Source organism: Myotis lucifugus, unplaced genomic scaffold, assembly GCF_000147115.1.
Source record: "Myotis lucifugus unplaced genomic scaffold, Myoluc2.0 scaffold_210, whole genome shotgun sequence".
Classification (NCBI taxonomy): Eukaryota; Metazoa; Chordata; class Mammalia; order Chiroptera; family Vespertilionidae; genus Myotis; species Myotis lucifugus.
Window position 1 is genome coordinate 109643 of NW_005871258.1, and position 22886 is coordinate 132528.

The 22886-nt window shown below is 40.2% G+C and overlaps 1 protein-coding gene across 1 annotated transcript in view; it reads right to left on the bottom strand.

Moving 5' to 3' along the window:
* The window catches only part of TMEM131 (transmembrane protein 131), a 147558-nt gene that overhangs the window by 71171 nt on the left and 53501 nt on the right, over nucleotides 1–22886 (bottom strand). Inside the window, exons 6-11 of the mRNA XM_023761468.1 lie at nucleotides 20810–20926; nucleotides 18036–18158; nucleotides 12272–12352; nucleotides 9389–9539; nucleotides 9225–9281; nucleotides 7741–7802 (exon numbers count right to left, since the gene is read on the bottom strand). Coding sequence (XP_023617236.1) covers nucleotides 7741–7802; nucleotides 9225–9281; nucleotides 9389–9539; nucleotides 12272–12352; nucleotides 18036–18158; nucleotides 20810–20926 — 591 coding nt within the window. The remainder of the gene's footprint in view (nucleotides 1–7740; nucleotides 7803–9224; nucleotides 9282–9388; nucleotides 9540–12271; nucleotides 12353–18035; nucleotides 18159–20809; nucleotides 20927–22886) is intronic.

A 22886-nucleotide genomic window follows, 5' to 3' on the forward strand; every position in this document is an offset into this window, starting at 1 on the left:
CGCCGCCAGCCAATTGCCCTCGGGCCCCTTCCTCCAGCCGGCCTGGCCCTAATTAGCCCCTGATTGGTGTGGGCGGCCAGCCAACCTCCTGCCATCTCCTCCTCTCAACAGGCCCAGCTCTGATCCGCCCTGATTGGGGCTGGGCCTGCCGGACCTCACCCGTGCATGAATTAGTGCATTGGGCCTCTAGTATTAATATACTTATTATCAATAAGCTTACTGTAATTAACAACCACTTAAAGTACAAGTCTCTTCATTCCTTGAAGGGTGTGTGTGTGTGTGTGTGTGTGTGTGTGTGTGTATGCTCAAAGCAGTTTGAACTGTAAGATGAACAAAAACTGGGTAACGTTTCATTTGGTTCCATCACACTGTACTACTATGTTAGTATTTCTTCTGAAGGAAAGGGAAGCAGTACAGAAGCACATGTGACAATCCCATAGTGACCAGTGTGGGACTGAGTAAGCTGCCCATCCACTGTGGGCCTGATTTTTTCCATCTGTAAAACCCTAGGGGTTTGGATTAGATATCTTCCAAGAGTCCATCTAGCTACAACATTTTTTATTCTATTAATTTTGCTGTGTTTTCAAATTAGCCAGTTTCATCCTGAGGTCAAGATTGTCAGAGACAATATTGCGGAGGACTTTCACAAATATGGCTCCAAACTCTCTCACCTGCTTGACTGACTAGGACAGAGTAGCAAGGGGACTGTGACTGTGCCAGGCAAGCTTCTAGACTACACGGAGCACGAACAGCCTCAACACTTCTGAGTGCTGTCAGCCTGCAGAGCACCACGTGGGAAATAGCTACACGATGATGTTTATTACAACACAGTCACTGTACATACTAAGAGCTTAGGATAGTTGATGAAAAAAAACCCGTTTTTCTCATATGAAACACCACTGCTAAGATTTTCCTTACCAGAGAAAAATTTCATACTCAATATTATTACTTTAAAATATGTTGCACTAATAGTTAACAAATATTCAGTTGATGTGTTTTATATAAGTAGTCTGAATTGTTGCCATTCAAAAAACCCCTAAATCAGTTAAAACCCATTTTCCAAGGAAACAAACAAAACAAAACAAAACAAAACCCTGAAATAGTTGGCTTATACTGGTGGCTTTAAATAAAAAATATGTTGTTATTAACTTGTAATAAGCATATTTACACTAACATCAGTTACAGTACCAGTTAATAGCTGCTGCTTATTTAAAGACAACCAAGAAGTGGAAAAAAATGTGGCAAGATTCCGAGGAAAGGCAGGCAGGCTCCCACAGGTTCTAAATAGAGTCCCAGTCTTTTCTCACAACACTCGTACCCAACTCTCAAGTGAGACTCAAGGTCCCAGAACTTTCCGAAATTTAAAACATTTGAGCAAGCAAGGAAAATAACCTCGCAGTATCTAGTAACTGTATAAAACAACTTTGCTAAGGCTCCTATCAAGTTGATATTGGTAAAATGGATGAGTACACCTGTGACTCTTACTCATGATTAAATTAGCATGGAAACGTCAGGCAAGGGTTCCGCAAGAACAACTCAAGCAAACTTACTCCAGATTTGATAACATTCACGTTCCATGACTGTTTTCTAAATATTCCCAAAGTTGCAGTATAGACAATCAATGTCAGGAAGGTGTGACCCGTGCATCTTGCCCACGAACAGGTGGGGAACCTGTATTTGGAGTTGCTTGCTTCAACAGTCCTCTATCTATAAAGATAATTCAGAGACTGAATTCCCTGAAGGAAATTAAAAAACACACACAACCCTGCCTAGACCATCCTGAAAGCTACATATTTGTGAAATGGAGGAGGGCAGAGGCCCTCCTAAAATGCATCAATTTTGAAGTCTGGCTTATTACGCAGAAAAATACAGGAAAAGCCTTAGGAAGCTCTCATAAAACTCATGCGATCATCTTCTGGCTGGTAAGGTGAGAAGTCTTAAGCTACCACCATCTCAAGTGGACCACTGCAAAAGATTTCTAATATTCTGCAGTTCATTCTCCACAGAGTAGCTACTGTGACCTTTTACAACACATAAATGCTTAAAATTCTGTAATTTCTCACTGCACTTTAAAATCTTAACACGCCACAGAGCCCCAGCAGCCCTGTGACTCCGTGCCCTCACCTTTTACATTCAACCTTTGCATCTCCCAAGACATCTAAAGCTGTTCCTGCCTCATGCCCTTGTACTTGCCACTATCTGTGCTGGGAACACTTGTCTACCAATTTTTCTTATGGGTGCCTACTTCTTAATCCTCAGCTATGACCACAAATGTCAGCTCAAGTGACAACCCTATCTAAACCATCCCCTACCCTCACATGCCATTCTGCTTCTTTCTTTCTTAGAACTGGGCTTGATCTAAAATGATGTTGTATAACTTTGGTGGTCTGATTCACTGTTGTATTCTCAGTACTCAGCACAGGAGGTGGCATATAATTGATGTTCATAAAATATTTATTGATGAAGAAATAAATAATGAGGAAATAACACAAATCTACCAAAACACTTGGCTGGTTGTAGGCTTTGGATATTAGAAAAAATACATACAAAGGCAGATACAAACGAGATATACAGACATATATATAGATCAATCGGTTTATATTTATTTCTTTTTTTCATTATTATTTTTTTACTCCTCACCCAAGGATATTTTTCCGTTGATTTTTTAGAGAGAGTGAAAGAGAGAAGGAAAGACAGAGAGAAATATCGATGTGAGAGAAACACATTGATTGGTTCCTCCTGTACACACCTTGACCAGGGCCTGGGTCAGGGAGGAGCCTGCAACCAAGGTACATGCCCTTGACCGGAATCGAACTTGGGACCCTTTGGTCCGCAGACCGACACTTTATCCACTGAACCAAACTAGCTAGGGCAGATCAATAGGTTTTTAATAGAATACCAATTTGAAATTAAAATGATATATTCATACAGACTTAAATGTCATTATATGCCTAATACACTTTCATGTAATTTCTGAGTTTTTAGTTGAATAAGTCACTTAAAAAAAAATGCTCTCTCACTTGGCACTCTCCCTCCAGGGAGCACACCTGTGCCATTCCCGTCTCCCTCTCCTTCCCCCACAGGCACTACCCCCTACCCTCTTAGGGACATGAGACTTGCAACCATGGGAGCAGTGGGCAGTGGCAGCTTTTCCCGGGCTAACCCCTGAACTTGTCTCCAAGGCCCCCTCTTCTCTGACTTCCCAGATGAGCCAAGGCAGCCCAGCCTAGGCTCTTCTGTTGCTTCTTCTATGTCCTTCCTATGTATGTTTTTGCTGTGGCCAATAAATTCTTGCTTGCTTTCCTATACTTTGTTTCAATAATAAATAATAATAATAATAATAATAATAGCATAATATGCTAATCGTCTGGTTGTCCATTCAACCAACCAAAGCATAATATGCTAATGATATGCTAAAGCCGCTCAACCGCTTGCTATGATGTGCACTGACCACCAAGGGGCAGAGTTAACCAGTCGCTATGATGTGCACTGACCACCAGGGGGCAGATGCTCTGATTGGTAGGTTAGCTTGCTGCTTGGGTCTGGCTGATCGGGACTGAGCAAGATGGGCCGGACATGCCCTGGAACCCTCCTGCGGTCCCCTCCCTGCCTGGCCATGATTGTGCACCGGTGGGGTCCCTCGGCCTGGCCTGCACCCTCTTGCAGTCCGGGACCCCTTGGGGGATGTCAGAGAGCCGGTTTCAGCCCGATCCTGCAGACCAGACTGAGGGACCCCACTGGTGCACAAATTCGTGCTCCAGGCTTCTAGTAATAATCATAATAAGCTCTGACTCTGCCTTGGACAGGTGGCTCAGTTTGTTGGTGTGTCATTCCAAATACCAAAAGGCTGCAGGTTTGATCCCTGGTTGGGACATGTACAGGAGGTACAACTGATGTTTCTCTCTCACACTGATATTTCTCTGTCTCTCCCTTTCCCTCTCTCTAAAAAATAAAACAAATAAAAATCCTTAGATGAGAATTAAAAAAAACAACCCTGACTCATTTTCACTATTTGGAAAAGCCGTGCGCCTTATAGAATTGTTGCATTAAATAAGGTAATCCCTGTGAAGAACCTCGCATGGAGCAAATAATAGAGAAAAGGGGGTACATGGGCCTATTTAATTGCATCATAAATGTACTGAACACTAACTTTTTTTCATTGACATTCTTAGGCTTAACTGCTAATTTCATTTTTCTAGGAAATGTTTATTGAAAAAGACATTTGCTGTGGTCCATTCATTGTATGTAAAAACCTGGACCAGATTGGGCTATGTAAAGGCACTTTCCCATCAAATCTCTAAATCAAGTGTGTCAAACTCGCGGACATGCTTGCTCAACCCTCACATGGGAGGAGTGATGGCAGGCCTGAAGTCTGTCCAACAAGCACCGAAGTTCCCACTCTGACCCTGCTCTGTGCAATGGCCCCCCACACACTGAAGAAACCAGTATCAGACAAAAAGCATGCAGAACACACAAACAATACAAATGATCTGACATCTCAAACAGAGGCAATAGCAGAGTGGTCCACTGGCATTCACACTGCTACCCAAAGCTGAAGAGGAATCTTGGATGCTGCTAGGAAGTTGTGCTTCTTGATGCCCCTCTGTCAAAGGGAGTGTGGCTATGTTACCAGGTATGGGATAAATTTGCTCCATGTAAACAATAGGCTAAGAAGAAATCCAGCATTAGCAAGTTCAGAGAAAGTAAGTAGGGCCAAAGCAACCAGGACAAATCTAGCAGAAGGACAGGAAATTCTGGTATACTAAACTATAAAATTTTGGAAAAACGAACCATAGTTCTGGCTCTAGCCGGTTTGGCTCAGTGGATAGAGCATCGGCCCAAGGACTGAAGGGTCCCAGGTTCGATTCTAGTCAAGGACTCGTACCTCAGCTGCAGGCTCAATTCCGGGCCCCAGTTGGGGTGCCTGTGGGAGGCAACCAACCGATGTATCTCTTTTACATCAATGTTTCTCTCTGTCTCTCCTCCTTCCTTCCATTCTCTCTAAAAAAAAAAAAAATCACTGGAAAAATATCGTCGGCTGAGGATTAAAAACAAACATAAAAAATAAAGTATTAAAAAAAAGAATCACAGTTCTGGATAAAAGAAAGATTTGAAAATGTTAACATACAGCAGTGATTCCTAGGCCTTTGAATTTCACTGACTGGTAAAATCTAGAATGTGCATGTGTTTATGCTTGTGGAGGGAAGTCTAAGAGAGGTTTCCTAAATTTTATTTTGTGAATGTGAGGATATTGGTGGTGGGGGAAGGAGAATCTCCTCCTCCTACTACTTTCATTCATAAAACAAAAGGTATTTTAATGTCATAGAAAAATTAACAAAACCAAACGTTAATTCTTTGAAAGGATCAATAAAATTGACAAACCTTTAGCTAGATTGATAAAAAAAATTTTTTAATATAGAGAAGACTTAAATTACTCAAATCAAGGACAAAAAAAAGGACATTACTACCTACTTCACAGGAAAAGTATTATAAGAAAATACTATGAACAATGGTATGCCAACAAATTAGATAACTTAGATAAAATGAAAAATTCCTAGGAAGAATAAGCACTAGAACTGATTCAAGGAGAAAAAGAGAATGTGAATATACCTATCTATGTATATAAAACCCTAAATGTCTGGAATGACCGAATGACTTGTTGCTATGATGCGCACTGTGGGGGGGCGGGGCCAGCCGGCCAACCTCCCTGTGGCCCTTCTGCCTGGCCGGCCCAGCCCTGATTGGGCAGGGCTGGCTGGACCCTGTGTAAGAATTCGTGCACCAGGCCTCTAGTAGCAAATAAAGAGACTCAATTAGTAAATTTTCAACTTCCCCAAAAGAAAAGCCTGGATTTAGATAGATGGCTTCATTGGTGAATTCTACCAAACATTAAAGAAGAATTAACACCAAATCTTTACAAACTCTTACCAAAAATAGAAGAGGAGGAAACACTTCCCAACAACAACACACACACACCTCTATTCATAAAGTGACAGCTATTTTAATGTCAAACAAAGAAACAGAGTGTTATTGCAGCACAGTCCTTTTTTAGAAAGGGTATTTAAAACATACACACACTTAAAATGAATATATTTTTGAAAGCAAGTCTATAAAAATACTAGAGGCCCGGTGCACGACATTTGTGCACTGGGGGGCGAGGGGGTTGTCCCTCAGCCCAACCTATGCCCTCTTGCAGTCCAGGACCCCTCAGGGATGTCCCCGAGGGGTCCTTAGCGCTGGCGCAGAGACAGGAGAGGCTCCTGCCACCACCACTGTACTTGCCAGCCATGTGCCCAGCTTCTGGCTGAGTGGTGCTACCCCTGTGGGAGTGTACTGACAACCAGGGTGCATCATCTGCCCCCTGGTGGTCAGTGTGTGTCATAGCAACTGGTCGTTCTGCTGTTCGGTTGATTTGCATAATAGCCTTTTATTATATAGGATATACACTAAGGTTACTATTTAAGAAGAAAGATAACAAGAACAAGAGACATAATACTGCTGCTTACTGCTCTGGTGTTTTTGTTTCAATGGCAGGGTGGCCAGGTCATCAATGGAAAGGTCCTGGGCCCATGAAGAACCCCCACCCCAGGAGTATGACAGTATACACAGCCAATGGCATCACAGGTCTCTCTCAACTTGCCTAACACTGGAGGGACAGGAACCCCAGGTGGGGTGGTTTCAGCCCCTGTGCATACAAGGGAAGCTCTCTACCAGACCCCACTTCCCTAGCTCCCTCTCCCCCAATTCTTCCACTTAGCAGGAAGAGATACAAGTCAGAGGTGAAAGACACTGCCTAGAGACTATGATCCTGCTAGTGATCCTACTAGTGCATTAAAAAGTAGTTACCTGGGATGACAACCTCTCACTTCCTCATTTTGGGTTTGTATACTCTCCTCTCTTTGGTCTCTACTCTACCACCTGGTGGTAAACTCTGGATCTGGCCATCCCTTACGTCTCCAGCCCATCTATTCTCCCTCATTTTATCAGAGTTCTCCGAATTTAGGTTTCTAACATCAGCACAGGTTATAATAAAAATGTACTGCTTTCCTTTTCCATTTTCCCCTATGAATGTATCTTGGAGACCTCACTAAGAGGCGAGGTTATGCCTACCACAAAATATGAATATCCCTGTTCTTTTTTTTCGTACATAAAACCATTTAATGGCATGCCAATTCCACTATAAGGCATAAAAGTAATCTGTTCTGTGTATATGTGGGAGGGGAAGTGGAGGCCTAGTTTATAGTATGCTACCTAGGGTAATTACTAGAGCTGCCAGCTAGAAGGAACACTTGTGACAAATGTTAACAGCATTCTACTGTTACCTACCATAATTCTGTGCTTCATGATTTCTCTTGCCACCACATCTGAATTTTTTTCTCTCTTTTTACCTTTCTATATATTAAGTCTAACAACCAAACCTGACGGAATCCGTATAACCTGTCTTCTTTGCACATGCCATATAGGATTTACCAGAATCCACATGTCTTTTATATGATTCTGTCAACCTCATAAACTTCGGTTCAAACTTTACTTGGAGAAGACCGCCTACTTTCCCTTCTCATTCTTAAAATTTGGTGGTTAAGGCAGAATAGGTTTCTCACATCATACTTAGAATCAAGTTGTCACCAGGTCACCACAGAACAAAGTTCTTTTAGAGGAAGAATTTAATTATTTTTGACTTTGCCATAGGTTTAAACACAAAGAATATATAAATTAGAAAAAAGATAAGTAAAAACTTACTGTTATTGGTACATCTTTTGTTCCTGAATTTAATAAATGAAGATTTAAAACTTTTGGTAGATCTGTTAAAATTGAGGAAAAGAAATATTTCTTAAAATGGTGTGTTTTATAGCAAGTTAGAATCTTATTAGATATCAAATTGAATCTATTCTAGAATGTGAAATAAAATGGCCATCACATTAATAAAAAAAAAATTAGGTAGAATCACCTTACTCATAAACACAGTGAGTGTTACAAGAACTGCCCCCACCTCAACAAACCAAAACAAAACAAAACATTTTTTTTAGTGAAGCTGACATTAAAGCTTGTAATTTTCTAGCAAAGCACAATGAAGCAAATTAAAAATGTGCAATGTGAAATCATCATATTAAAACTGAATCTAATATTAAAAAATGGACCTTCAATCTCAAACAAGCAATTTTTAATCACATATGGCCCGCAGACATTCCAAATTACAAGTACAACACAGAGGTTAGGGGTACAGATCCCCATGTAGTTGAAAATCCACATATCACTTTTGACCCTCTTAAAACTTAACTACATCCTCTCCGTATCTGAGGGGGATTGGTTCCAAGACACCCAGCAGATACCAAAATATGCAGAAGCTCAAACTCCTTATATAAAAAGGTATAGAACAATGCAGTCTGCCCTCCACATCCACAGATTCCCAAACACAAATAGAAAATACGGTTTTCAATGCTTGGTTGGTTGACTCACAGATGCTAAACCTGGGATACAGAGGGACAACTGTATATTTATTGAAAAAATTTACATATAAACAGACCTGAGCAGTTCAAACACATTGTTAATGGTCAACTACACTCTCACTTTTTCCTTAAAAAATCCTTAACTTAATTGTTTTCAATTTTAGAATCTGAATTCTTTCTCTGACCATCTTGGACTCATCTTTAACATCATGTCAGTATAATGCAATTAAATAATCAATTATCTAAACAAAAATCTAGAAGTAGGTGTGGAATTGGACTCCAACACAGGGATGCTACTTTATGCCTCAACTTCCATTTAGAAAACCTTTCTGAAGCTATCCCATGGCCTTGCTTTGCTATCTGGTAAGCAATGGTGTCCCTCAGAGAAATGGGTATAAACTGCAAGGATTCTGAGTTCCCCACAGTAGATTTGTACAAGATCATACAACCCACTAGAACAGTGGTTCTCAACCTTCTGGCCCTTTAAATACAGTTCCTCATGTTGTGACCCAACCATAAAATTATTTTTGTTACTACTTCATAACTGTAATGTTGCTACTGTTATGAATTGTAATGTAAATATCTGATATGCAGGATGGTCTTAGGCGACCCCTGTGAAAGGGTCCTTCGACCGCCAAAGGGGTCGTGACCCACAGGTTGAGAACCACTGCACTAAAAGGAACTTTCAAAGCTGAATTACAAAGGGGTTAAAGTAGAACCATTTAGTACTGAACAGGGTTTTTTTAAGACCTATAAAGACACTGTCTCTTTTTTTACCTTGTGTTCGCAGTGTACCAAAATCTAACATTTCTGTTGAGGAATAAATTCCAGGAGCTTGGAAAGAAGAAAAGTAAACAATTATATTTCACTTTGCCAGAGTCAGATGCAATGAAAACAAACAAACAAACAAACAAACTTGCAGTGACTTGTTTTCCACAAACCTGTTGTAACTTCAACCTCAACAGGAAGAATGATGAACTCCGTGCTGTCTGAAGCGTTAGTCTTTATTCTTATGAAAGCTGTGTGGTTATCGGCTTCTCTGGAGGAAAAACTGGCTCTCATCACTCCCTTGGTTTCATAAGGAGGAATTTCCTGACAAATTAACAGACCATAATGTAGCACACCTTTTGTAATGTTCCAAAGCCACCAGATTATTAAATAAGATGACATCGACTGAAAGATGCATAATTATTTTATACTAGAGGCCCGGTGCACGAACTTGTGCACTAGTGGGGTTCCTTGGCCTGGCCTGCGGAATAGGGACGACACCGGCTCTCTGAGATCCCCTGAAGGGTCCCGGATTACGAGAGGGAGAAGGCCAGGCCGAGGGACCCCACTGGTGCACAAAAGGGATCAGGGTCGGGGCTGGGGAGGAATGTGTGAGGTTGGCCAGCCAGGAAGGGACTGCGGGAGGGCTCCAGGACGTGTTTGGCCCGTCTCGCTCAGACCTGATCGGCCGGACCCCAGCAGCAAGTTAACAGGGTCGGGGCATCTGCCCCCTGGTGGTCAGTGCATGTCATAGCAAGTGGTTGAGAGGCCTTAGCATATCATTAGCATATTACACTTTGATTGGTTGAATGGCCGACCAGACACTTAGCATATTAGGCTTTTATTATATAGGATAACTACTAAGAAAAAAATACAATGATAATTAAGTATATTCCACTGACTATAAAATACATTCCAATTTGGGAGGATGTTAAAATGTCAAAAATATGCATTGCCACTTTCAAAATAATCATTAAAAGGTAGAATTAATCCATAAAATCAGTTGTTCTTCAATGTATGGGTGGTGCCTAGGTGCATAATTCAGTCCTGAAATTCTCTAACCAACAGAAATGTCACCATCAGAAGGAAGGTTTTATAGAAGGAGCCTTTATATGGATAACCAAGAGAGCTTCCTTTCTGCTCTCCTTTCATTTAAGACCTAACAAAAACAACGCCTGTAAGTAGAGCTGCAGTTTGCCAACTGTGGTCAGGAAGGCTGTAGTCATGGAAGACAGCACCAATTTTCAGGCACTAGGAAGAAGACATTGAAAAATATAGGCTTTTTTGGGAAGTGTAATTCTTTTCCTGGTTTTAGAACAATCTGGCTTCCAAAGGATGATGAGAATTTCTCTGCACCTTTTGGCATATTTTAGGAAATCCCTGTGTTTTACATTTTATTGTTCTTCAGTCACCTTACTCTCAACTTTTTAATGTAGGAAGGAGGCGACTGGAACCCTCCTGGGGCCACGAGAGTGAGACCATCCACTCATCCCATTTGCCCATCTCTGGGAGCTGGCGTGGTCTCTGGATTTTCAAGGAACTGAAAATGAGCTGGGGGGAGGTCAAGGCCAACTGACGTTTTTCTCTCTAGCTTTGTAGGACTAAGAGTCACTCTATCTTTTCTTGTACTCACTGGGAGTATTAAAACATTACGTAATTTCTGCTACCATTCATTATAGTTCTTAATTAGAAACCTGAATCCTCTTATGTTTATTAGATACCAATTATATTTCATAGAAAATTCTTAGTTCTTCTATCTAGATAAATATACAAAGTTAATACCGTATAAAGTTAATTTTCTGAAGCATTGTTTTTATACACTATTTCTCTCAAAGGCTTTTCAAATAATAACTATGAGGTAAATATTTTACAGAAAGGATATACTAGTAAATGGACTACCTGTTATGTATTGCTACCTGATAGTACAGTGGGGCCTTGACTTACGAGTTTAATTCGTTCCGTAACGGAGCTCGTAACTCAAATTACTCGTATGTCAAATCAAAAAGTGAACAAGTGAGACACGTGATGCTGGGCTGATGTTGTGGCGTTCACTGTGACATTCGCTGCGCCAACTAGCGGTGGGGTATCTGAAGCTGGCTCGTAACCCAAATTTTAGCTCGCAACTCAAAGCAAAAAATCGGCCGAGAGACGCTAGTAGCTCGAAAAACTCGTTAGTCGGGACACTCGTAAGTCAAGGCCCCACTGTATGTTTCTATATCTTAGCAGCTGATCACTGACAAATTTGCATCTAAATGTTTAAGTCCTAAAAAGGCCCTACATATCCTTTCCCTGGTTGAGACTGGTGTTTAACAGTGCAATTCATAAAGAAACATTGATTTTCAGAACTTACTCAGAGTGGCACCGTCAGTGTGAGTGGCCTTGCTACAAAAGCTGCATTTACTTACATCTTTTCCCCCTTTGATTAAAGCATGGTAGATGACATTAAAACCCAAACTCTCTTATGGCAGGAACCTTTGCAAGTAAGGTAGTTACAACATATTTATTAATTTGGTTAATATTTAGTAGTATTCTCTAAGGAAAAGTGGTTTTCTATGCACTGACACAAACTACTGTTAAATATTCAACAATATTAAAGGTGGACATAAGTCACCTAAGAATTTAAAAATTTCCAAGTAATCATAAAAGGCCTGACTATGTTTCCTCTGCAAATGTCATCTCCTCTAATAAGTCTGACCGGTCAATTCTCTACCTTCAAAAATCGAATGGAACCTTCCCACAGGGTTGTTTTTATAAATCTTAGAGTAAGCAAATTATAAGCAATTAGATTCAGAGACAACTTTACCAATATAAAATCTCTTCCTTTCCACAGTGGATTAAAGATCTCACCAATTTTATTCACTGCTCTTTCCAAAAATTACTTTTCTCTCATCCAATTTTCAAATATATTTGATATAAATGTAATATTAAGATAGCAATTAAGAAAACGTCACCCATATTTTTTTCAGGTGATAAGTAATTAAGTCTTTTCTGGTGTATTTAAGAAAATCACTGGTTTCGTGTGACCACATGTGAGAAGAAAAGGGGTTAGCACTCACCCACAATTTTCTGGTCCCTCCTTGTTGACCTGTTGGAAGTTCTAGGTGAAGATCTCCTCCACTAGAGTACATTTCTACAACCTGCGACAAAAGAGCCATGGCAGTTAAGTTCAAAATCATATCCTCAATGCATGTGACTTGCTGTTTATATGGAAATAAGTTTGATAACCTAATTGTTTATCAGAAAAGATTTAAAAACATTTACAGATATAAATATAGGGTAAGTGTCATGTAATACCACCAGAGTCAGTGCCCCATATGTGTAAACAATGGTGGTAGTTTTAACAAAAACAAGTTGACTTTGAAATATTAAACTGTGAAACAGTGTAGGTGTCTCAAATACTGAATTTTCGAAAATCCATCCATAGGACACTTACAGTTTATGAAAATGATCAAATTATAGAAATACAAATTCTTATAGTAACACAAGTGCTTTTTTATTCACACATCTTATATAATAAAAGGCTAATATGCAAATAGACTGAACAATGGAACAACAGGAACAACTGAACAACCGGTCACTATGATGTGCACTGACCACCGGGGGCATGTGCGGAACATGACAGGCGTTGGCCATGGCGGGATGGTGGAGTAGGTGAGCGGGGGCGCCAGACCAAGGAGGGGTGCCGGTTTCTGTCATCGGGGCAAGCCTCTGGTGGTTACTGAAAATTCGTTGTTCCCGTGCGCCATGGTCCAGCTTGGCTCTCGTACCTGCTGCCAGCGCCAGCCCTGATCACTCGGCGCCATCAGTGGGTGTGAGTGGCGGCTGCAGCCCTGATTACCCCTGAGGGCTTCTCCACCTCCCCCTGTTCCCGAGGAGCGATCAGGGCAGCAGCCACCACTCGCACCTGCTGCTGGTGCCGGCCCCAATTGCTCCGCACTGTCAGTGGGTGTGAGCAGGGCCAGCACCATGAGCACATGGGAGTGGTGGCGGTGGGAGCAGGGGTGCCAGCAGACAGGGGACCAGGGGCCGCGGCGGGAGGGGCTGGGCGAGGGCACGGAGGATGGGCTGAGACCCACCCCTGTACTACCGCAGCCTCGCAGTCCACAGTTCCTTTCAAGGTGCATGAATTCATGCACTGGGCCCCTAGTTTATAATAAGACCCAGCAGTAGACCTAATAGCTGCTTTAATTGTGAAACAGTGAAGAGTGTATTATTCTGAGACATATACAACAATTTTAATGTAGTAAGAAAACATTTGGTTTCCACTGGCCGCAAAATCACAGGTGCTGTTAATGCCTCTGTGGCTTATACCTATACTCATGATTTTTTAAACTTGTTTTAATGAGTATAACTGATGTACAATAAACTATACATCTTTAAAGTATACAAGATGATGTATTCTGTCTGACATAGGAAGACAGTGTAAAGCTACCACTTCAATTAAGATATGATATATACCCATTACCTCCCAGTTTCCTCATGCCCTTTGCAACCCACCTGTCCCTCTCGGACCCCCTCCAATCCCAGGTAACCACTGAGTTGCTCTCGTCCACTCTAGATTCGTTTGTATTTTGTTAAGTTTTATATAAATGGCATCACAAGTCTGTATTCTTGTGTCTGGCTGCTTTTAATCAGTGTAATGATTTTGAAATCCATCATGTTGTTGTATGTATTTATAGGTCATTTCTTTTCAATTTTGTGGATTATGCAATAATTTTTGACCCATTCACCTAGTGATGGACATTTGGGTTGTTTCCAGTTCTGGTCATTACAGATAAGCTGCTATGAACACTGCATTTATAAGTCTGTGTATGGACGTCTGCTTTCCTTCCTCTTAGTAAAGACCTAGAAACAGAATAGGTCCTGTGGTAGGAGACTTTCCTTTAATGACAGGTAACCCTATCTCCTAAGAAATAGTACATTTGATTATGCAAATATGGGGTGAAGTAATAAGAGAATGGGTGGGCCGAAACCGGTTTGGCTCAGTGGATAGAGCGTCGGCCTGCGGACTGAAAGGTCCCAGGTTCGATTCCGGTCAAGGGCATGTACCTGGGTTGCGGGCACATCCCCAGTAGGAGATGTGCAGGAGGCAGCTGGTCGATGTTTCTCTCTCATCGATGTTTCTAACTCTCTATCTCTCTCTCCCTTCCTCTCTGTAAAAAATCAATAAAATATATTTTTAAAAAAAAAAGAGAGAGAGAATGGGTGGAAACCTCAGTAGTTTTATTACAAAAGTCCTCCAGGGGCCTATAGAAAAAGAACAAAGAAGGAAAACAGTAATATTTTAGTATAAGCTTTAAGGTTTTTGGTGAGTGTGGTACTGTTAAAGAAATGCACTGGGCACACTAGTGAGTTAGGATGTTTTCTGAGTATTATTACAGTGTTCCCTTAAAGCACTGATTGTAAGTAATAACAGCTTAACTGATGGGGTAACTATGGAACTTTTTCTGAAAACAAAAACAAACAAAAACCACAAAAAACAAAAATACAAAACAAAACAGAAAACATCACGTATTATTTCATTTAACCTTGTAAGGTATTAAGAAAATAAGTGTAACAAAGTTTGGAAACAGAAGATTGAAAGCTATACTACTGATAACAGAGAAATAAATGGGGAAATAGGGGCAGAAAAAGGCTAAATTATAAAATCAAAGGAAAGTTTATATTAAAACTAGTTATGTGACACATTTTTTATTTTAGTCCAGTGCTAATTATCCTAATTTAATGAAGTCTAGGGGGAAAAGAAATCCAAAAATATAGACACAATATAATTTACTTTTAAAATTCCCACAAAGAATGTTTATTTTTTTGTGCCCACACACATGCTCATGCAAAAGCATGGAAAAGGGCTGACCTGACACACATCAAGATCATATGAATAGTATTTACAAGAAGGGCATGGGTTTGGAGTTGTGCTAATACAATACTTAGCTGCTTCACTTGGTTATTTAAGTTTAAATTTGTTGAAATAAAATAAATTGTTCAGCTCCTCAGGTACCCTAGCCACAGATTCAAGTGCTCAATAGCAACGTGTGACACGTGCCTACTGTACTAGAAAGAGCAGATACGGCCCTAGCCAGTTTTGCTCAGTGGATAGAGCGTTGGCCTGAGGACTGAAGGGTTCCAGGTTTGATTCCGGTCACGGGCACATGTCTGGGTTGTGGGCTCGATCCCCAGCAGGGGGTGTGCAGGAGGCAGCCGATCAGTGATTCTCTCTCATCATTGATGTTTCTCTCTCTCTCTCCCTCTCCCTTCCTCTCTGAAATCAATAAAAATATATTTTTTAAAAAAAAAGGAAAAAAGAAAAAGAAAGAGCAGACACAGAAGTTCTTCTCCATCCCAGAAAGTTCTACTGGATGGTGCTGGATTGGAAGGGAAGAAGTTTGACGGGACTTTTACTTTATACTTGTTTGAATTAACATTTTTCCCAGGGAAAACATACTCGTGTGTGTGTATTATACAATGAAAAAAATCAGATGCAATTCCTTGCTTTACACTATTTTCTTAAATTTAAGGTTAAGACTAATGACAGTATAACATATGATAGAACTATTAGGTTAAGGTGACTTCCATACAGAGTTCCAGTTATAAAATACACAAGTCCTGGGAATGTAAAGGTACAGCACGGTGACTATAGCTAATAATGCTGTTTTGCATATTTGAAAGTTGCTAAGAGTAGATCTTAAAAGTTCTTGTCACAAGAGAAAAAGGATTGTAACCATGCGTGGTGATGGATGTTAACTAGACTTATTGTGGTGACCATTTCACAATATACTAGTATACAAATATGGAATCATTATGTTGTATAACTAAAACTAATATAATGTTATATGTCAATTATATATCAATCTTTTAAAAAGCCCATCAAGTAGGAACTTGGATAAAAAAAAAATGTTTCCCTCAAGAAGAATGCTTTCCAGATAATCTACATTGGTTTTAAGAAGACAACTTTGATTTTTTTATTTGCTCTCTTGTGTGTGTGGTAAAAAGTCTATTGGGCTAAATCTTCTTGAATTAAAATGTTTAATTAGAAAAAGACTAGATGAACAAAAGAAAACAAGTCAGTACTGAATCCAGAGAAGGAACTGTTCTAGCTGATAGCCTGATGGCTTGAGGCTGAGGAGAAAAGGCGCAGGCTGTAAGGCCACTTAAACAACTGTAATCCGCCCACCGCTTGCCCAGTCCAGGACCCTCCTTCCGCCCCGGCCGCCCCAGAGGGGGCGCCCTGGGAGCTCTGTCACCTCCCTGTGGCAGTGCGGCAGCACCTGCAGCAGGGTCTGACAGAACGAAGAACAAGCTTTTTGTTTCAATGTCTTTGACTAAAAGTAGTCAAAAACAAGAAAGTAGCAAGAATTTACAAGGTTTCTGCAGGGAAAATACATCATTACCTAAAGTAGTAAAAGGATAGAAGTAACAGAGTGATGGTGATGAAGAGAGAACACTTTTCATGTACAAGCAAGCAGGACACAAGATTTTTCCTTTTGTGATGAAGATATCTAATGAAAAAAAGGGGGCATCTGCAATACTTTCAACAATAAAGATAAATTTAATAAGTTAAACTCTGGGCAGAGTATTTTTATGAGTAGCTCTCCTCAGCCAGTGCCAGCAAGTGCTGGGGAGAAACTGCTTTCTTACTACTTCAGCACAGGATTCCTAAGCACTTCACAATTCAAGCTCTGAAAATCTCATCTTCTTCCTCATTTCCCCTTTCATTGTTTATGAACATGTCTACCAGAGGGCTCTTGGATGATAAAAACCATTTTGGTTACCAGCTCACCACAATATATAGTATTTCCCTCCACCTGTCATTTTCAAGATATTGTAAGTCCTGCAGGGTTGGTCTTAACGAACTCTGGGGGCTCTGGGTGTAGATATTAGGAACCACTCTGGAAAGCAACCGCATCTCCATCCAACACAGACAACAGAACTAGATAAGCTATAGCGGTGGCAAATGTCCTGTACTTGGAAGTCACTAGGGATGTGGGTGGGGTTTGGGAAAATATCTGAAGAAGCCACAACCAGCCACACCCACTGTGGAAGAGACAAGGAACCTGTGAGGAGGGATTTCAAATTTGAAAACAATTACTACTAAAAGATTGGATAAGATAAAGAGTTAGATTAAAAAAAATTTCCCCCTGGCAGGTATGCTCAGTGGTTAGAGCATCAGCCCACACACCAAAGGGTTTCGGGTTTGATTCCTGGTTAGGGATACCTGCCTGGGCTGCGGGCTCATTCTCTATCCCCTGGTCAGGGGCGTGTGCGGGAGGCAGTTGGTTGATGTGAGAGAGAGACACTGATATTTCTCTCTGTCTCTCCTCCCTCCCTTCTACTCTAAAAAGCAATGGAAAAAATATTCTCTGGTGAGAATTAACAAAGAAAACAAAATAAAAATAAAGTTGCTTTTAATCATGATTCTCTATTACCCTTCTCTTAGACTTCAATTTCCAGACTACCATCACCAAAAAATTATTATCAAAAAATAGGTAAAAAAATAAAAATAAAAGTATAAACTGTGTTTTTAAAAATTTATATTGGACCAGAAAGAGATTATATGCAAGAAAAGTAGAAGCCTTGTATAGTGGAAAACTCTTCTTAAATTAAACGCAGAGCTGCCTAAATTGTAATACCAGAGAAGCCATAATTGTAATGATTCCAAAAATCCAGTATCTAGACTGCTGACATTCAAAATTTAGGCCATAGCAAGATGCATTAAAATACCCCTCTTCAACACATCTTTAAAACCCCATTATTTTAAAGTCTTGAAAACGGATATTTTAAGCTAAGCATTAATTTCTACCAAAATCACCATCAGAGACTTACCTGCAAAGGCTCACTGTGAGGGTTGTGTATGTTTATTATAGGTGAGAAACTGCTATTCACAGGGACTCTAGCCCCAAGGAATGGCCTCAATCGATAAGGATTTGGAACTCCAACTCCAAATACCTGTTTCAAAGTAGGAAAAAAAGCAGTGTGAGTTGCTTGTATAACTAACATTTTTATAGGTCATGATTGATTGATCTAGGGAAAACTGGTGAGTCTAACATAGATGAGAAAAGTTTCAACTCCCTTTAAAAGGAGCACACATGTGGTTTCTATATCTGATTTGGCTACATATTTGATTTACTACAAATATAAGCATTTGGAATAATTTATACGATATACTGGAAATAAAATGACAGCAGTCCTTCATGAAGTTGTGGGATAGACAAGAAAATAAGGGCCTCAAAAGATTTCCCCAACACTTAAAAGATGAATCTAGGGCCCAGACAATCTCTCAAATACCAAGCCCAGCCCTAGGTCATGCCCATATGGGAGGTCCTGGGTTGACTAATCAGTGTTAGCCAGTCATTCAAATGGCAAATATTTACAAAGTGCCTACAATGTGTTAGACACAATCAAACACAGTAGTGAATAACTGAATAGTGAACAAGACAGATAATGCACCTGCTCTCATGAAACGTACATTCTAGGATGCGTGAGAATGCGTAATAACAGAAGGTTTAAAAAATGGGATATGTGATATAGAGCAACTGGCTAAAGGAGGGATGGGATTTCTTCTACAGAGGGTGGTCAGGGTAGTCTTCTCCGGGGTGGGGTTGGGGTGTGTGTGACATGAGTTGTCATCTGAAAGATGATAAAAGCCAGCACTGGGAGTGGATTCAGGCAAGGGGGAGTGTACAGGCAAAGGCTTGAGGCAGGAAAGGGCTTGGCTTGTTTGAAGATCAGGAAGAAAAAGAGAAGTATGGTAAAATGGGATGAGGTAGGAGATCTATATAGGAATCAGGTTCTTAGATCCTTGTAGGTCTTGGTCAGAAGTTTACATTTTGCTCTAAGAGCAATGGGAAAACCTAAGGATGTACATGGGAAGTCAACTAGATCTGATTTATGTTCAAAAAAGACCACTCTGACTACAGGGATTGGGGCGGAATGGAAGGCCAGTTAGAAGCTACTGTGTAATAGAGTGAGAGGTAATGACAGCTTGAAACAGGTATAGGGAACATCCAGCCTGTGGGCCCTGTAAGGCCCACAAAATCATTTGGTCTGGCCCTGCCAAAGCATTAGGGGTGAGTTAATTAAATGTTTGACCAAACACAGCAAGCTAATTTTTAAGTTGATAATTTTGTATGGCCTGCAAATGATGTTATAAATATCCAAATGGCCCTTGGCAGAAAAAAGGTTCCCCACCCCTGGCTTAAAAGATGGCAGTGAAGAAGAGAGAGGTAGACAGAATCGATACATATTTAGGAGGAAGACTGAGGTAAAGAAAGAGAGTTGGCCACTGAGGCTCATCTTGAGAATAACCTGATCATGACACTCAAGTAGTCCAGACTGGCCACGACACCTAGGTCACTTGGGGTGCCTCTGCAGGACAAAGGTCTTCATATTCTAATGATAGTCCTTTTATTTACTCCACAGGTGCATGTTAACACATTGCAGACGAATCACGAGAATTCTCATGTTTTCTGTTTTAAGGCTTGTGGCCAATCACGAGAATTCTTTAAAAAGGTATTAGCTTTCAAGAACATGTAATAAATAACTTCAAAATGCAATGGGTAATTTAATTTTAAAGCGTGCCTTTAACATTTATGTAAAACGTTTTTTGTCCTCGTTCAATAGAAACTTATCTGGCCACTGGGTAAAGCTAGCAATAAAACTACTGGTCCACAATGTGTTAATATGAGTGTCATCTATAAAGCACCATAGTTATTTATCTATACAAGCCTTTAAAAGTTTATTGACTGCCTACTAAACAACCATTAAAAGCTTCTTTTCATTAAATAAGTACGATATATGCTTATGACTAAATGGAATGTTTACTTTGATACTAGTTTTCAAAATAAGTGCTCTGGGCACTGGAGAAGAAATGTTCAAAAACAAAATCACAAAAACTGTAAAGTAAAACAATGAAACAACTGAGTTCCATGGCAATATCACAGTGGATAAGAGACTGGTCTTCAGAGTTACAAAGTCATGGGTTTGAATTTCTGCTCAACAACCTACTAATAGCATAATCTGGGCAAATTAAAAAACCTTTATACATTTCAGCTTCCTTATCTAAAAAATTGAGAATAAGAGTATCTATAACACAGGCAGAAGTGTATGTAAAGTATGAGGAATTCTTAAAAATCTTGATAAACTTGATTATAAAAATCTTGATTCACAAAACAGTAACTTTTTAAATAACCTGAACAATAACCGCACATAAAAAATAAGCTTATTAAAAAAATTTAAAACTATACATTTACTAAGAAAAGCAGGCATGTATGTTTTAATCTTGAAACTATTATTGAGTATGTTTCACAAGTATGCAAAAAGTAAAAAGAATTTAGTGTGAAAATATTTTTATGATTCTTTTGTCAATCAATCTTACATTAACACTTTAGCAGTAGCTTTATTCATTTGTTCAATCTAATTTGAACAGGTATATTCACAAACACAACAACAGGTATACAAATGCTTCAAGTCTAAACTCTTACATTTTCTATTATCCTTAAAAGTTATTGAAGAGAGATTGTAAAAGCTGGTCATGTTATAGGTCGAAGATGATGACTATATTTTAGAAAACAAATGAACGTTTTAATATTGGTTCTTACCTGGTAGGTAAATACCCCATGATTAGATGTATTAATAAATAAAGTATTTTCTACATTTCCTACTACTCTTGCAAGAAAAACTACATCAAATGATGTATTTCCTCCCGGAAGAATTTTCTGTAAAAGAACAGCAATAAATAAATTAGTAACCAAAAAATCAGATCATGCTAATCACAATTAGATAGCTAAAGTTCTCTAAAACAAGTATCTTAAAACTAGAGGCCCGGTGCATAAAATTCGTGCACGGTGGGGTGGGGGGGGAGAGGGGTGGGGGGTTCCTCAGCCCAACCAGCACCCTCTCCAATCTGGGAGCCCTTAGGGGATGACCTACTGACTGCGTAGGCCTGCTCCCCATGGTTCTCTGGTGTCTGCGGGGCCTGCTTGGCGCTGTCTGCCGGGCCCGTTTAGCTGCTCCTGGGTCACCGCGGCAACGGCCAAGCAGGCCCTGCTCTCAGCGGCCGCCCCCTGGGACTGGAGGACTCCAGGGGGGATGAGAGGACTGGGCGCCACCATCTTGTAGCTATGGGCGCCACCATATTTGTGTTGGAGTGACGGTTACTTTGCATATTACTTTTTTATTAGATAGGATAATTTCCATAAACTACCCACCCCCCAAAGTTTAAGCTGTAAATAAGCCAAACCATTTTGCAATGGAAAATAATAAAAAAGATGTCTTCAGAATGGAGATTTAGTCACATATCTTTGAAAATACCAGTCTAAAACCCCACACAACAGAAGGTTTCCCTGGATTCTGTTCATTCAGCAATCATGGGGCTGCAATGCAGTGCCTCATTACAGGCTGCTGTTCCCTCATCACACAATCAAGCAGGAGTGAGCTGAACCTGAACGTTTTATATACTTTACTCCTATGAAGCAGCAACCTGTGCTATTCCAAAGAAATAAGCACACACCTTAACCCCTTGTCCTCTGCTCCCCATTCACACAAGGCACAAAACATACAGCACTTTCCACTAAGGAAAGAAGATAGGGGGGACAGTATGTGCAAGAACTTACTCCTGTTATCTTGTGCAAATTGAGAATGTCATTGAAGTTGGCAAAAAAATTATAACAACAAAACAATAGGGCTGCTTGAGAAGTTCGAGAGACTGCGACTGCAGTTCTGTCTGCAACAAAGCCTTAAAATGCATTTTAATGAAGTCATCAACCTCGCTCGTTCTGCCTCTATGTCTAGAATTCTAAAATACTCCCCAGATTATAGCTTAAAATATGACATTGAGACTTCTGACTTCACCTTAGCATGTAGAAAGCTATGAAGCACAATTCTCCTGCATTATCAATAACAAAAAAATAACCTTTGTGTATCAACTAGCCCAGAATCTAAGGAGAGACAAGCATCTCCAGGGAGAGATGGAATGTGAGTACTGGCTCACACATGGCAGAGAATGGGAAGATGAGGCTTCCACCAAGAGGGTAAAATAAATTCAGCTAAAATGTTTACACACTGCTAAGGGCTGAGTATGGGCTAAAATACGAGTATAGATCCTTTGGATGCTATAGATATAAGAAAAGCAAAAAGTAAAACGGTTAAATAGAGACTTTCTCAGATAGGAAATAATAAACGTCAAAATACCAGCAAAATATCACTTTAAAATGACTTTTTTTGGGGGGGAGGGGATAAATGATAAATCCATATTTAGTAGTGTCAGCTTTACCCATCAGGTATCTATACTAATAAAAGAGAAAGATGCAAATTGGTGTCACTCCGCTACACCCACCAGCCAATCAGAGCGACTATGCAAATTAACCCAACAAAGATGGTGGTTAATTTGCCTATGCAGGCACGGAGCGAAGACTGAAGACTGAAAACTGAAGAGGCTTAGCTTCTCCGCTGCGGCCAGACCAAAGGCCTGGATCCTGGGTGCTGGAGGAAAACCGGTGCCGGAAGCCAGGGGAAGGAAGGCCTATTGCATGAATCTCTTTGTGCAATGGGCCTCTAGTAATTTATATATATATGTATATATGTATATATGTGTATATATATATATATATATATATATATATATATGTGTGTGTGTGTGTATATATGTATATATATATATATATATGTGTGTGTGTG